The sequence below is a fragment of the Paralichthys olivaceus genome, chromosome 10 (assembly GCF_024713975.1).
Source record: "Paralichthys olivaceus isolate ysfri-2021 chromosome 10, ASM2471397v2, whole genome shotgun sequence".
Classification (NCBI taxonomy): domain Eukaryota; kingdom Metazoa; phylum Chordata; class Actinopteri; order Pleuronectiformes; family Paralichthyidae; genus Paralichthys; species Paralichthys olivaceus.
In genome coordinates this window covers 906,087-919,944 of record NC_091102.1, presented here as the reverse complement: position 1 = coordinate 919,944, position 13,858 = coordinate 906,087, and the positions used below count along the sequence as shown (strand labels likewise).

Here is a 13,858-nt window from a genome sequence, read left to right as displayed (position 1 = left end):
ACGACCTTTGGAAGGGGTAGGGTTAGGGTTGTGATTAGTGTTACATTTTTGGGTTGTGATTAGGGTTAGGGATGAAAACCTATAGGAGTTTAAGATATTCTTCAATAACTTTTTTTCTGAAGGTCATAGAGACTTGGAAGTTGGTTCCATCTCCACTAATGTGGCTATGCCCGATCCATTGGGACCATCCCCGAGCTTCTACGACCTTCGGAAATGGTGAAACCACCAAATCTAAAAAAAAAAAGTACAAGATATTTTGGAATAACTTTTTTTCTTAAAGTCATAGAGACTTGGGCATTTCATGTTTAGTAAAGGGTAGCCTGCCACACAACCACGGCGAATTTCAGCACGTTTCGAGCAAGCAGCGCGGAGTTATTCACCTTATGGTGAATATGGGTTAGGGTTGCAATTAGGGTTAGGGTTAGGGTTGTGATTAGGGTTAGGGTTAGGGATGAGTACCCATTGGAGATCAAGATATTCTTCAATAACTTTTTTTCTGAAGGTCTTAGAGACTTGGAAGTTGGTTCCATCTCCACTAATGTGGGTATGCCCGATCCATTGGTACCACCCGCAGGCTTCTACGACCTTTGGAAGGGGTAGGGTTAGGGTTGTGATTAGTGTTACATTTTTGGGTTGTGATTAGGGTTAGGGATGAAAACCTATAGGAGTTTAAGATATTCTTCAATATATTTCTTTTTCTTCAGTTTTTCCGACAAATTTATTTTTTTTCTGTTTTTTCCGACAATTTTTTTTTTGTTTTTCTGACTAATTTTTTAATTTGAAAATGGCTACGTGGTAACTCGAGACGATGGGGAGACTGCTGAAAATATTAGATAGTAGATAGTTGGAGATGGGACATGTATTTGTGGGGAGGAGTCACCATAGGTCAATGGGAGTCACTTGCAGGTCGGAGGTTCTCGCGGGAGTTCGAAGTATCTCGATAATTCCGAAAAAAAATAGTTCCGAAAAACAGAAAAACAAAATTACTAAGAAAAGAAAAGTTTTTTTTTTTTATGTAATACGCTTCCGTAGCTTTAAACGTGATATAATATAAAATGTGTAAAACAATGTCTGCAGATAATAGATTCAACAAATATTAGTGTAAAAGTGACGAGTGAGGTTTGGATATAAATGTAAAACAGATTCAAGAGATGGATGTATTTTATTAATGTGTCAGTTTCAAAGTGTGATCAGAGTAAAAACATCTTTTAATAAACCAAACTGTCCTCGTCTCTTTCAGGCGTACGACGCCACCGTGCTGGCCGGGTCGTACTCGGGTCCTCAGCTCGACATCCTCATCGATCAGGGCCGCGATGACCAGTTCCTGTCGGCCAGTCAGCTGCTGCCCGACAACCTGATCGCCGTCTGCTCCGAGAAGAAAATCCCCGTGGTGTTCAGACTGCAGCCGGTCAGTCGATCTTCAGCATCCAAAACATTTATCTTAAGTTTAAACAAACACGAACATTGAACTCAAAACTTGAATTCAACTTTATTATCTGTTTGTGATACAGTGGAAAAGAAATAAAGAAAAAACTATCATCTCAAAAGATTCGAATAAAAAATGCCTTGACTAGAAATAACAATAGATTTATAAAAGAACAACAAAAAATTCCTAAATGTATAATTATATATTGATCATAAATCACTGATGTTAACAACAGTTCAATGTTGGGTTTTTTGTTTTATCTTTAACCATGTGCTGCCCCCATGTGGCCACATCTTCAGGTGTCGTAACGATGATTTTAATGGACAATCTACTTCCTGTTTACACCACATGACCTGTGAATGGTCATGTGGTGTGTGTTTATTTGTGACTTGGAGCTCAAACTCTCGTCTGGACAGAATTTGATTTAGTTTGAAAATCACACGTTTGTGGATGTTAAAGAGCGACATCGTGTTTTTGTGCTGAGTCATGGTCGTCACAAACGTTGGTGGTAAAAAGTTTGAGGTTTCTCATTAAATCTGAAGCTTCGTTAACTTCAACATGAACCAAAGACGTTTTACTCATCGAGGATTTTATCATCAGCTGAAGCTTTGTACGACATTTGAAGTCATCAGAGCTTTTTCACAGATTTCTGACATCGTGTGAACAAAGTGATGAACGTGTTTAAGTTTGTCTGTTTCCTCCCGTAGGGCTACGACCACAGCTACTTCTTCATCTACTCTTTCATGAACGACCACATCAAACATCACGCTAAGTTCCTGAACGCCTGAAGACGAAGCTCTGCTCCGTCGTCACCATCACGAGCCGCAGACTTTCTTTCCCTGAGACTCCGAGATGTTGTCTGTGAATCAGTCTGTGACGTCTGTGCCTTCAGTCACCTTCACAACTTCAGAGTCTTCAGTTGTTCTTGTTTTGTCTGTTTTACTTTAAACATGTCGTTTGTCGTCACTGCACCAGGTTTTCTGTTGATCTGACAAATTTAACAGACTTGATCCAAGAGTAGAAAAAATCTGAAAACAATTAAGAAGTTTTAAGAAATTATAAAATTGATCATTAAAAAGAAATCTGAAAAATAAGTAAACAGAATGTAAAAAAATATTTTGAAGAAAAAAATCTGAAGAAAAATTTCAAAGAATTCTTTTTAGGAAAGATGAAAATTTTTCTTAATTATTTTTATGTGAAAAAAAAAATCAGAGGAATGAAAAAAAAATCAAAAAGAAGAAATTTCGGAGAAGATGAAAAAACTGAGAATCGAAGAAAAAATCAGAAAAATCTTGAAAACATTTGAAGAAGAAATCTTGAAAAACGCTTTGAGCCAACAGACGCCGGGAGTTTGACAGATGAGGTCTTTACTGATGAAGTGGTGAGAAACACTTACAGTATTTACAGTATTCACAGCAGTTAAGGCGACATTAAAGGGACAGTTCATGCATTTAAATCAGCTGCTGTACAACAAATTACACAAAAGTTTCACAAAGAGTTACAAAAGGGTGCGTTACATCAAAATCCCAACAGACCCCAAAAATAAATTTCCTCCTGGTCAGAAAAGTAGAAAAATGTGAGCACAGGTCGTTTCTGGACAGTTTACAACTGTATTTACAAGAAACAAGAAACAACACTGCTTTGTGTTCAGCAGGATTTTCACACCACATTTACACAATTTACATCAGAAGATACGTTTGTAAAAGTTTGATCCTCGTTTCGCTTCAGATTTAAGGAGTGAATCTTTCCTCAGTTGCCAAAACAAAGACATAAATAGAGAAGTTAAAAAAGTTTAAAGTGCAGATTCTGTCGGAGGAAGCAGCCACGTTGATTCTATTGCTTTTCCCAGAAACACGTCAGTGAAGTCTGTGATCACACAAAGAGACGTAGAAACAGATTTACAGAAAATCAAAGATGTCCTTATTTCACTTTCATTTCACCACGATGATCCGGATTTGTGATATTTATTTGGAAATGAACTGCTCAACTCTGTCGCCCCCTGGCTGCAGTATAGGTAATAATCCCTCCATGTTAGTAGATGGGACATGGACCCAAATAAAAAAGGTTCTAACCAGACATGAGATAAATGTTTGTCAGCGATGGTTTGTGGCCGTGGTTCTCATCACACTGATGTTCTGGACTTCAGCGTTCAAGATGAAATAAAAATGATTCTACAGATAAAACTGTGACCAGATGTTTCCTTCTTATCTGATGCATGAAATATATTTAAGACATCAGGAGAGTTTGTGTTTCTCTGAGCTGTGTTGAAATACAGGAACATTTAACATCTGTGTGAAATGTTGGATTATATGAAATCTTTGCTGATGTGAAATATACAGAATATTGAGAAATACTGAATATTAATTCCAAACGGGAAATACTTGTGATAAACCATATGTACATTTGTATAAAAAAACTTTATCACAAGAGAGAAAAAAATGTTTTGGCAACTGTGAAACGTACGATGAATTCTGCCACCTAGTGGACACGTGTGGACTCCTCGCAGGAGGTGTTTCTCCTGAACTTGGAATCTGGCCGAGCGTGAGTTTGTCACGAACACACGACTCCGCAGAGTCCGTCGACACCGGAGGCAACAGAATGTTGGCTGTTGCCCGCGGAGGCTAATTCATCATACCGTTGAACTCTGGGTAATGTTGGCGGCAGGAAGAGGAACGGAGGAAAAATGGCGACGCCTCCGGCTCCAGTGTAAATGTGAAAAGTGTTTTTACTGATTTAATGTGCAGCTTCCACACGACGTTTGAACTCGATGGTCGAAGCTCGGACACGAGAAGCAGATGAAACGTTTGGACGCAGAAGCTGCTGGTTGACGTTTTGTCAAAGTGGATGAAAGAATCTCACAGTGAACAAACGTTCAGGCTCGTTTCATCTCAGAGAAAATCTGACGACGGACGAAAAAAATCCAGAAACGTGAAATGACAGACTTCAGCTGCAGGGACGAGCTCTCGCCTCCACAGAAACTTTATAAAACACTTTTACCTAAAATATATTAGAGAAAAATATTTTTGGGATGTTCACAACAATTCATCAGCTTCTCTTTACATCATAAATATCTTTTTCTTTAAATACAATTGTGGTTAAAAGTTTTCTGCCTCTATGTTCCAACTGATTTTGGTTTAATTCTCTTCAGGAGACGATAAATGGAAACGATCAGGTGAAAGAATGAAGTTCGTCCTTCAACGAAATGTTTCAGACTAAATGTTGAAAAAGAAAAAGTTTAGATTTAATGCCACGATCAAAAGTAAGTTTAGAGTGTTAGGACCACGGTTCAGAATAATTCAAATGAATTGAGACATTTAAAGAATAATACGTCAAATCATGAGAATCAAATTAAAAGAAATGTAAAAAATATGGCACAATTATGAATGAAGTCATTAAAAAAATAAAAGCACATTTGTAAAATTACTAAATTATTTTGAAACTTGAAGTAAAACTACAAATTTATCATCATTTTTGAATATTTCACCAAATAATATCTCAAAATATGGACTCGGTCAAATTTTCAACTTTCTTCTTAAAGAATTTTAACTTTTCCTCTAAAACTAATTTTGAATTTATTCTTAAAAATCTTGAATTTCCCAGCAGCCCTGATATCATGATGTAGCCTGGAAATAAATATGACATGAAGCCAAAACCATCGGGGTGTCCGCCTCCTCCATGTTAGTACACAGGACATGGATCAAACTAAATTAAAAAGTAAACCACAAATAGATATTTTCCAAAAGTTTCTGCTTCTGATAAGTTTTGTTTTAATTTATTTCCTGATATAAAATCGGAGTGAGTGGCTTCACTTTAACGATCTGAAGTATTTTGGCTTCCTGTTCGTTCAGTGGGGGGGAGGGGTCATCGATCGTCTGCAGACTCATGAACGTTGTTGTGTTTTTAACCTTCAGCGTTTCTCGTGTTTACCTGAAGACTTGATTGGTTTACAGCGTCCAATCAGACGCCGGCTCTTCCATCAATCTGTCTGCTTCTTAAATTCTGAGCTCACCCAGAATTTCTCTCTCATGAATTAGTAAATAAATCCGTTTAGTTCATTTAAAACCATTTTGCGTCATTCTTAAATATAGTAAAAAAATCTCTGGGAAGGAGGCAGAGCAACCTCGGAGGTGGTGCTGGAGCGCCGGCGTGTCGATACCGGCGTGCGTTTGTTGAACCTGTTGGTCAGTGGAAGCTCCGTCCGTCTGCGCTCGCTCACGTCAGCAGGGCGTGTTTGGGGGAGGCCTCGTCCACCAGAGCCTGCACCATGACGCTCACCTTCACCAGACCCTTCTCCTCCAGGATGTGGTGAGGAAGACACAGTTTGTCCTGGAAGAGCAGAGCAGGAAGGAAGGAAGAAAACGACAGAGGCCAGAGTGTGGAGGAGCAGAGACACAGGATTTAGACTCAAGGAAGTTTAGAGCAAGAACAAAATGTGAAGAACAACAGATCTGTTCTAAAGAGACCGTCTGAGTTCGTAAAAACCCGTCTGCTTTCAGGAAATAGCCACAGCCTCTGAAAGTTACTGTCAGTTTTTAAAATAAAATGAAACACAGGTCGAAATGATTAAATAATAGTCAAATAAACAGATTGAATCATTTTCCTGAAACCTCCACTCACACGTCGGAGCATTCAATCTACTTTGATTCTGTTTTTATAAAACGCACGAGACAAACTGAGAAAACCTGAAACGAAAGGAATTTTATTTTCTCACTTTCTCGGCATGAAGATTTAAAAAGTGAAAGATCTCGAATAAAGATGAAACAACTTGGTTTTTCCTTTAAAACCTTAAAACAAAGACACTTGAACACAACATCCCTAAACTGTATTTATTACCTCAGACTCACACGGTCAGTTATCGTACACTGATCTTAAAAACACTTCCCCTCACACATCAGCACAAAGTTAACGAATCTGCAGCGAATGTGGCAACAACAGAAATCTTTTACTGCGAGAGTCAAGAAGCAGAATAAAATCAAACCAACCACTGGAACGATCACGTTCGTACGTGTCGTCATAGAAACAAGCAACATCAGCGAACACACAATCAAAGAACCAATCAGCTGCCAGAGAAAATCATTTCTGTAAAGTCGCAGCGAGGAGAGAAAATATTCACCTTCCTCCGTTTTGAATTCTCTCAGTAAATATTCTGTTAATCGTCCGTATCAAACAATCGGTTTATTAAGAAGACTGATAAATATCTAACGTCAAGGCTCAACGAGTGTTTGTAGCCCTTCAGGGGTTCTCCTCCTCCTCCTCCTCCTCCTCCTCCTCCTCCTCCTTCTCCTCCTCCTCCTCCTCCTCCTTCTCATCGTTCTCCTCGCAGCAGAGTTCATGGAAACGTTTTCAGGATTAAACTCAGACACAAAATCCACCCACCTGACTGAAGTGATCAATAATATATTTAACTAGTGAAATGATCTTCAACTCGTGAAATGATCTACAACTAGTGAAATGATGTACAACTAGTGAAATGATGTACAGCTCGTGAAATGATCTACAACTAGTGAAATGATCTACAACTAGTGAAATGATCTACAACTAGTGAAATGATCGACAACTAGTGAAATGATCTACAACTAGTGAAATGATCGACAACTAGTGAAATGATCTACAACTAGTGAAATGATCTTCAACTAGTGAAATGATCTACAACTAGTGAAATGATCGACAACTAGTGAAATGATCTACAACTAGTGAAATGATCTACAACTAGTGAAATGATCTACAACTAGTGAAATGATGTACAACTAGTGAAATGATCTACAACTAGTGAAATGATCTACAACTAGTGAAATGATGTACAACTAGTGAAATGATCTACAACTAGTGAAATGATCGACAACTAGTGAAATGATCTACAACTAGTGAAATGATGTACAACTAGTGAAATGATCTACAACTAGTGAAATGATCTTCAACTAGTGAAATGATCTACAACTAGTGAAATGATCGACAACTAGTGAAATGATCTACAACTAGTGAAATGATCTACAACTAGTGAAATGATCGACAACTAGTGAAATGATCTACAACTAGTGAAATGATCTACAACTAGTGAAATGATGTACAACTAGTGAAATGATCTTCAACTAGTGAAATGATCGACAACTAGTGAAATGATCTACAACTAGTGAAATGATGTACAACTAGTGAAATGATCTACAACTAGTGAAAAATGGCCTCAGACTTCCGTCGAACGTCTCTTGTGCTTCTTCAGTTCAGTCGTTAAACGTGTTCAGAGTGAGACTGAAGGAATCGTCTCTGTGATAAAACGGACTCAGCGACGCCACCTGGAGGTCAGACATCTGATTGTAATTCTTGCACTAGGACATGGTGTCAGGACTGTTTCTGATTCTATCTGAAATATAAACAAAGTAATATGAGTTGTTATAGTAAAATGATTATATACATTTTATATTATATGTTAATTATAATAATAAATGTACATTTGGATTCCAATAGAATTTGAAAATAGAATTGTTACGTTAAAGAATCTTAGTTGAGGAAGTGTTTGACTCCATTTCATTCTTGATGATTTGACTTGAACCAGAAACTAAAAGATTCTAATGAAGACACGTTTAGGCTCCACCCCTCGACCTGAACGCGCCCCACGTGTTCCTGTTGTGAACGAGTCGGACGTGAACAATCTGCTGCTGCGTCACAAACACCGACTACACAACATGTCACTGACAGAGCTCATGTCTGAAGACGAGACCCATACTGTCAGCTCAGAGACACCCGTCTGAATACTGTGCACACTGCTCATCTACAATCACGTTCAGAGCTCTGCCCCAGTTTCACTTTATCTCAGGAGGAGTTTTTCTTTTTCCATCTGGCTCCAGATAATTGAGACTGAAGCGTCGGTCCTGCAGAGATCAGACGTCTCTGTCGTCCAACATGTTGATAAGACGTGAGTCAAGAACCCTGCGGCTCTGTGCGTCCAGCTTCTGTTCATTCCAACACGTCTGTGAGCCGACTGATCCCAACACAAGAGAAAATGAAACGTGGAGCAGGAGAGACGCTGCATTCGTATCACATGTCAGGATTTCACCGATCACAAGATTCATGAAATCTGCTTTTGTTCGTTTTGTCTCGTGAGAGTTTAAGGAAATATTCAAGTTCAGGTCGAAACAGAAGTCAGTGACGTGAGTGAGAACGTTAACGGTCACTGAGAGGAGCTCATCAGTGATGAGGTTTAAATTCCACAGTCCCGGTTCAGTGATAAGACGTTTCACTCAGAAACTTTCAATCACAGCTCGACTGAAGCTTCGTTTCCAAATCTGGAGATAATTTAAGCACATTTTTTTTTAAATCTGCAAAAGAGTCGAGGATGAAGAATCAAGAGATGATGGAAAGAAAACAAATGTCTCTGGAGACAAAGTGCTGACACACACGTAGAAGACAGACGAAGACGTGAAGACAGTTTGTGGTGAGAAGAGCTGACGACGGTGTCAGGTGATGTAAACATGATCACATGATCACTTCCTGTCTGTCTGCTCCACCTCTCACCTGAAGAACGAGGAGGATCTGAAATTTAAAACCTGCTGCTGAGTTGTTCAGCTGTGAGACGAGTCTCTGGATTCTACCTGGAGCTCATGTCTGAAGACAGATTTTCTGTTTGGTCCTCAGACACGCCCCCAGCACTGCCGGGGAAGTTATTGAATGAGATCTGGAACTGGATCAAGGGGTTCACACCGGAACCAGGTTCTAAATTTTGGCTCCAAACCAGATCTCTTGTGATCGACTGAAACAGAAACTGAGATGATTTTAAAACATTTTAAATAAAACTCACGTGGACGAAAACTTGATCTGATGAACTCGAGGACTGTGGACCCCCCCCCACCCGATTACAGAGATCCATGTTTACATCGAATCATGATTTTTCCCATGTGACACAAATGCAGCAAAAATAAGGAGGAGGAGCCTGATCAGAAACAGGGCGGGGCTAGCAGGTAATTGACAGGGGGCTGTTGTCACGGCTACGTCAGCTCGCTCCAACTATAGGCCACAAAGAGCAGAACGAGGCAGAGGATGTGAACCAGGCTCGAGCCAATGAGGTCCCAGATTTGCCAGGCAGGAGGCGGGGTTTGAGTGGTGACAGAAACCACTGAGGGAGTCTCTGACATCACGGAGGACGCAGGGTTCGAAGCCACTTCCTGTTTCCTTTCCACGGTGGTCGTATCCAAGGCAACCAGAGCCCGAAGCGTGGCGTGAACAGGCCGCAGGCGACACTGGGTGATGTCGTAGGGCGAACAGAGGGAAGACTGGTGCCCCCCCGAGGAAGAGAGAGGGGAATAAATAAAGGAGGGGAAGGAGGGATGTATGCAAAAAAAAGGGGAGGAGGAAGGGAAGCAAGGAAGGAGAGAAGGAGGCAAAAAAGGGAAAGAGAACAGAAGAGGAAGAAACAAGACAAGAAAGATGAGGAAGGGAATAAGGGATGAAGCAGATGAGAAGGATAAAGGAGAAATGTGTAAGTTAGGATGGAACAAAAGGAGGGATGTAAAGGTGAGGACGAAGGAGAAGAGAAGAGTGAGAGAAATATTCTCAGAGGAAGAAAAGATAAAACAGCAGGAGAGATGAAGGAGAGGAAGTGGAAATATAAGATGATAAAGATTATGTTCAGAAAGAGAAAAGAGAAGAATGAAGAGAAAAAGGAAATAAAGATGGAGAACAGACCGTGGGGGGGGGGGGGGTTAAATGATGTTACAAGTGTTTACAACCAAAAACGTGACAGAGGATGAAAAGAGACGAAGAAGAGAGTGGAAAGAGGAGGAGGCAGAGAAAGAGGAAGAAGAAGAACAGACAAGAGGAGGAATAGGAGAAGAAAAAGGAGGAAGAGAAATAAGAGGAAGGGAGAGGAGGCAGGAGAGAAGGAGGAGGGAGAGGAGAAAAAAGAGATAGAGGAAGAGGAGGAAGGCGTGTCACCATCCAGCCGGAAAGTAAAAAGAGAAACAAAAAGCAGGAGGTTAACCAATGGACACAGAGGTCAAAGGTCACAGAGTGCGAGCTGGTGGTGGAGGCAGGCAGGGGTTACCATGGCAACGGGCGGGATGCGCTCTTCAGTAAACGAGACAACAAGGAAAAGCTGAGGTGTCGCACGTTAGCACAGAAGCTGTTAGCAGGTTAGCTCAGCGTTGTGAGGGGAAGCAGCCGAGCGAGTTAGCAGCGTCCACACAGAGTCAGCAAGCAGAGGAGACGGAGGTCAAAGGTCGAGCAGAGACACAGATCAGAGCCAGAGAGAGAAACAAGAACAAACGACTTCCGCACAGAGAAAAAACTCAAGAGGCCGATGTGAAGCAGAAATAAATAAAGAAGACAGAAAATAAAACAACGTTCAAATAAATCAACTCATTCATGAGTTAATATGAAGAGTGTCTGAGCAGCGCTCACGTTTCTTCTTCTCTCTCTAATGTGAATGTTTCCTTCGCTCCAAGAAAATAAATCCCTGCTCGTACTTTTCACCATCGCTGTTCCTCAAGTACTTTCTGTAACTAAGCAACAGTACTTCCTGTTTATTCCTGTCATGTGACCCATGTTTTCGGTGTGTAAGTGTGGACGTGGATATTGGAATGACACCGTGTCCGTGTGGTTGTTGTTGGTGAAGTCAAGAAACAGAAAATGTGCGTTTTACAAATTGATCCATGTTGAGTGTGAGCGGCCCGTAAGCACTCGTTACATCAGCGCTGGTTCAGACCTGCAGGAAAACGTTCCCACGGCTCTTTGTGTCGCACTGAGGCTACGTCCACACGACTTCCTCTCTGTCTGGAAATGACTCAACTCCGAAAGTCTGGCGTCCAATCTGCTCCAGAGTTTTACAGCTGCTAAAATGTAAAAGTCTGGAAAAGCTGCTGGGCTCGTTCTAGTTTGAAATCTAAAACACGTGCACTGCCCGTGTACGTCTGTTTTCAGGCGTTTGCATTGACGGCGATTGAGACTGAAACGAAGCCATAACGCTCGTGTGGACGAGATTTTACCGAGACGTGGTCGTGTGGACGAAGCCTGAAGCTGCTGTTCTGATCAGCTCGTGATGGAGGAAGCTGGAAGCCACAGGCAGCGATGACAGCGGTGATGAGTCGTTAATGTCGACATTAATGACCCTGTTTAAAAGCGATGAGAACAAAAAGGAGGCAGGTATGAAAATGAAACCAGTCCTGGGAGTCAGCTGAGTTTACATGTGAACTACTTGAGTCGTGACACGTTTAAAGACCGTTTCAAAAGAAGCATTCAGTCTCTTACTTCAGGATTTATCTCCGAAGCGTCACATGACAAATTAAATTCTGCTGTAGTGAACTCCTCAGCCGTCCTCCCAGCTCTGGTTCACTGTCGTCACCAGTCTGCAAAAGTCCTGGATTTCACTTTTTAACTCATTCACCAACGTGAATTATAACATTAAGTCTTTTCCTCACCCAACATAACGTACTTTGTGTTTTGCAGGACACCGTCACGGTTCCTTAATCAATATATAAATAATAACCATCGTGCTGACGACATCGTGGAGCTGTGAAGGGGAGTGACTCTGATGAACTGGAGGTGTTGTCAGGTTAATGACAGCTAATGTAAAAACACATGTATCACCACTGTGTTCGTGTTGGTGTCCAGGGCCGAGTTAATGAAACCAAACTACAATAACTAACTGTTGCTTTTAAAACTCTGTCATTCACATGTCACCTTCAACCCACACATCCTGTTTGAGTGTTTTTAAATGTAGCACAGAAGGTTAATGAATAATCAGTGGTCAGCAGGTAAGTTGTGTCTGAAAAACGACCCCCAGTTCAGAGAGGCCACTGTTCTGTGGTCAGAGCAGGAACATGGCGATCACACAGCGTCCGCTCTTACCTGAGGTACTCCGATCTTTCTGCAGGCGTCCAGGAAGTTCTCCACATTCCTCCGACACTTGGCCATGCTGAGTTTGGGCTGGAAGCACAAAGATACACAAAAGTCATTATTTCCTAAACTACAGCTCAGAATTATTTCACCACCTGCTGCTTTAGAACAAACTACATCAGAGAAACGCTCGGAGACGTACCACTGCAGGCGAGGGGACGTGGATGCTGGCGACTGAGCGAGGACGAATGTGATTGGCCAGATGACAGAGCACGACGCCATCCATCAGAGACGAGCCGAGGTCTTCAGGAAGGACGACCCTCAGTCTGCTCTCGATGCTCTGAGGAAAAAAACTACATTTTACACACTGAGCTGAAACACAACTCAACTGCAGATATTACCCATGATCCTCTGCTTCCTGAACCAGAAGAGCTGCTGCTGTAATAAATCTTCACGTTTTAAAAGTTTCCTGCTGAATACTGGAGATAAACTCTGGTTTTTAAAAACTTTTAAGTCGTGATCTACAGTTCTTGAAAACTCGGACAGCGTTGGGTTTGGGTCGTGGTGAAGTGACGGACTTTAATTATAATGCAAAAAACTCAAAATCAGCCACTAAACTCCAGTATGAACAGAACCTTGGGAAACAAGTGTAATATTTTCATGTTGACGTAGAATCAGCTTTGACACGGTGATGTAAACAATCAGTGTCTCACGTCTCTGAGCTGCTCCATGAGCTCCAGCTCTTCTCTCAGCTGCTCCATCTTCCTCCTCATGGTGAACTGAGGATCCACAGACTCCAGACTCTTGTGGCTCCGCAGGAAAACTGCAACAAACACAGCGACAACAACAGGTAACGTTAACATGTCAGCACACACATAGTGACCTGGTTAACAAATCTGAAGGATTCTCAGAGACGGCCCATGATGTCTGAGGAAGAGTCAAGAAGAAGAGAAAGAGCTCACACTCATTTCTTTTTATTCATTTTCTATTTATAACCTTTGTGCTTTGCTCTTCCAACGACTTTCTGTTGTGTTAATATTCTATTTTTCTCTTATTCACTGAGAGTGTGTTTCTCTTGCTGCTGTAACACGGTCAATTTCCTGCTCCTGTAAATGTCCCAGACGGAGGATCAACAAAGTTAAAACTTTATCTTTTATTACAGGTTTGATAACATGTCAGGAATCAATGCCATTTTTTTACACACACACACACACACATACATATATATATACATACATATATACATACATATATACATATATATATATTATATGTGTGAGAATGTGTTTACTTCCTAATATCTGTATCTGCATCAGGCTCTGACTTTGACGCAGGACGTCGTTGGTGAATGAACAGAGCGTCAATAAAAACAATCTTTCCAGTAACTACGTCGACAGATCTTCACTGACAGAGGAAAACCCTCTCTGCCATAAAAGATGTCAGGATTATATAAGACGAATATTTAAGTGCACACACAGTAGTAGTATGGTAGCAGTACCCCCCCACACACACACACAGGTTGATGATTGGTTGTTAATGGGGTCAGCAGCAGATGATGTGAGCGTGTCAGTTCCTGATGATGTCACTCTCCCTGAGGCCTGAGCCCAT

General features: G+C 41.2%; 2 protein-coding genes across 10 annotated transcripts in view; one reads left to right on the top strand and one right to left on the bottom strand.

Annotated features, from left to right (window-relative positions):
* The window catches only part of esd (esterase D/formylglutathione hydrolase), a 110,764-nt gene extending 107,155 nt beyond the window's left edge, over nucleotides 1-3,609 (top strand). The window contains exons 8-9 of the mRNA XM_069533363.1: nucleotides 1,241-1,408; nucleotides 2,134-3,609. Coding sequence (XP_069389464.1) covers nucleotides 1,241-1,408; nucleotides 2,134-2,214 — 249 coding nt within the window. The 3' untranslated portion in view covers nucleotides 2,215-3,609. The remainder of the gene's footprint in view (nucleotides 1-1,240; nucleotides 1,409-2,133) is intronic.
* Nucleotides 2,777-13,858, bottom strand: part of lrch1 (leucine-rich repeats and calponin homology (CH) domain containing 1) — a 40,216-nt gene continuing 29,134 nt past the window's right edge. For 4 of the 9 annotated variants that reach the window (XM_069533348.1, XM_069533352.1, XM_069533349.1 and 1 more), the window contains 4 exons: nucleotides 12,964-13,073; nucleotides 12,453-12,590; nucleotides 12,263-12,340; nucleotides 2,777-5,752 (listed from right to left, as the gene is read on the bottom strand). In XM_069533348.1, coding sequence (XP_069389449.1) covers nucleotides 5,639-5,752; nucleotides 12,263-12,340; nucleotides 12,453-12,590; nucleotides 12,964-13,073 — 440 coding nt within the window. In that variant the 3' untranslated portion in view covers nucleotides 2,777-5,638. Of the gene's footprint in view, nucleotides 5,753-7,572; nucleotides 7,785-9,085; nucleotides 9,691-11,846; nucleotides 11,925-12,262; nucleotides 12,341-12,452; nucleotides 12,591-12,963; nucleotides 13,074-13,858 lie in introns of those variants that run through there. The other 5 variants (XM_069533345.1, XM_069533347.1, XM_069533346.1 and 2 more) reach the window with 3 other exon arrangements.